Here is a 2,412-nt window from a genome sequence, read left to right as displayed (position 1 = left end):
CAGAGAGGTAAACGCGGGCATTTTTCTATCTTGCCTCATCCAGATTGGTAGATGTGTATATTCTAGTATCTAGGTAACTGCATTTACTCTGTTTGACAGGGTTGAAAAAAGGAAAATAGGTAAGCTTTCCAATAAATCGAAGCTCTTTTAGCCATGATGGGGCTGCACATCCTCTCAAAATTATGGCCTATATTTAGAAAAGCTGGTCGGCAATCCACCAGCAAACGTGGACTGATCAATGCCTGTACCTTTATAAAGGGCCTCGGCTGGAATAGTTAGTCTAGTGCAGATGATGCAGCAAATACAAGAAATGACTTACGGTCAGAGTTTTTATGAGATTTCGCCATCAACAAGTCAGTAGCGGATGCGATACAAATAAAAAAAACTTCAATGTCGACTTGAAGACTGGTGTAAGTCAAGGTATTCTGATTCCACAAAATACCTACTACTTACCCGATTGTTAGTAGCAGGTACTACAAAACCTGATATGCTATAAGATCACGTCCTCTGGAGAATGAACAGCAATGTGGAGATATTCATTTATGGGGTGAAGCTAAAGACGGAAAGGTGTTCCACTACGTGTGCATCTCCTAAATAATAATGGAAAGCATCGTGTTCCTCAATTATGAGCTACAACCGTTGCGTTGACTAGGCAGCAGCGGACGGTTCTCTTTGAGATGCTTTTGCTTCCACCAAATCTAGTTTTGCTCCATGGCTGCCCCCTCCACTAAAAGACCTTAGATTATGCCCCTTGTCACAATTTTCGCATTATTTCTAGGACCTATTCGTTATGAATTCCGGTGGATGCAGCCGTTCTCCTCTCCAGATAGGATTTTTCTACGGCCTTCTAACTTTGCGCCTGTTTATTGAAATTGGAATGCTTGGTGGCTTACCTGTCTACCAAAAAGCCGCGAAAAATACTAGTATTAATGTAATCTCACTGTCAACGTGCTTAGAAGGACTTGCAGATAGGGTGCAGAGCTCCTTGTCACTGTTATGAACTAGCATTTGCTTGTATCAACACCAACGCTACCATGATCCCCATTAGAGTAACCAATAGATAAGACATTGGAATCAATGGAATCAATACTGTCAACCAGAAATGCACGTCCAGAATGTAGCCTTTGCATTCACATTCATGGGCTAGAGTGCTGAGGTATAGATTGGTAATGCAACACTCGAAAGTGTATTCAACTCACCGCCGACAAATCTAGAAAGACTCAGCAAGACCGCTTCAGAGTGCCTAAGGGTTCGAGAAAAGGAAGCAAAAACACTATTTGTAAAAGTTTCAGGCAATCTGATCAAATTGTACTACCAAACTACAAACTATCTCTAATAAAGTCCTCTCCCTACGTTACAGTGCAAAACTCCAGTGATTGTGTGTGCGTCTATGACCTACGCCAATGCAAAATACTTACCGACTCTAGATCGATGCATCTGTGGTGATGGCAAAATCTTCCATTTCTTGCCTTTCCCATGGACACCTCGTCAACGTGGCACTACTATGATTACTGCAGTGTAGTCAGCAACATTCATCATTTAATGCCGCCTAAATAGCAACGCAAAATGTCAGACTCACAATTCCATTAATCCACCTGCGACTCAGTTGTCCAAAAATAGCACATTCGAGTTGGTCCAGGATGGCACTTGGACTAGCTACACTTCGCGCTTCGTGAAATGCACAATGTGGCGGCATTTTACTGCACAACATACGTACACCGCGACTGTGAGCTGCAGGTATGACCTCTAGCGTAAGTACAATTGGTAAAATGCAAGCAGTATCTACCTCAACAGGCATTTATAAGGTGACCTAGCTGCATAAAGTCTAGTACGTCCTAATATACGAGTCTTCGAGTGCTGACTTGCTACCACTGTGCAAAAGCTAGGATGAGCGGTCAGGTTCACTCACGCTGGTTCACCTTTCTTGCCAAAAGTTTGGTTGTAGGTTATTAAAGTCAACTTAGACGGAATATGGTAACTGCGTAGCCATGCTTCTACAGAACTGGCGCATATGATAACACAGCACGATTTGTATGAGCAAGATGCCTACTAGCATGTCGAGGTAGAATTAGAGGAACATGATTTATTCTAAGCATTAAATGCCACTGTATATTATAACAGGTTAAGCGAATTGGCCAAATCAAATGAGTAGCCTCAAGTTAACATGAACAAATTTGGGCCGCTGCACAAAATTACTCCGAGTTCAATGTGCGTTATAAGACGATGCAAAAGTTTGGCTGAGATTATCCAAGTCCTCATCTGCTCATTAGTCCTGTGCCTATATGCCTAATTTCCATATTTATTGCACATTGTGGTCGGACACCCACTTTAGCAGGAACATTGACTTCAGCGAAGCTGTATTGATGCTGCCAAATTGGCCTCCTTGTAACCATTGAACCTCTTTGCGTGTCT

The 2,412-nt window shown here is 42.4% G+C and overlaps 1 protein-coding gene across 1 annotated transcript in view; it reads left to right on the top strand. All coding sequences in view use genetic code 11, as the record gives it.

Moving 5' to 3' along the window:
* EGR_10635 (hypothetical protein) overlaps positions 1–2,412 on the top strand; it is a gene marked incomplete at both ends in the record, with an annotated part of 4,630 nt that overhangs the window by 1,609 nt on the left and 609 nt on the right. The window contains one exon of the mRNA XM_024499884.1: positions 1,293–1,372. Within this exon, the coding sequence (XP_024345695.1) occupies positions 1,293–1,372 (80 nt within the window). The remainder of the gene's footprint in view (positions 1–1,292; positions 1,373–2,412) is intronic.

Source organism: Echinococcus granulosus (genome assembly GCF_000524195.1).
Source record: "Echinococcus granulosus chromosome Unknown EG_S00245, whole genome shotgun sequence".
Classification (NCBI taxonomy): Eukaryota; Metazoa; Platyhelminthes; class Cestoda; order Cyclophyllidea; family Taeniidae; genus Echinococcus; species Echinococcus granulosus.
The sequence above is the reverse complement of the archived record's forward strand: the minus strand, read 5'-3'. Positions and strand labels throughout refer to the sequence as shown.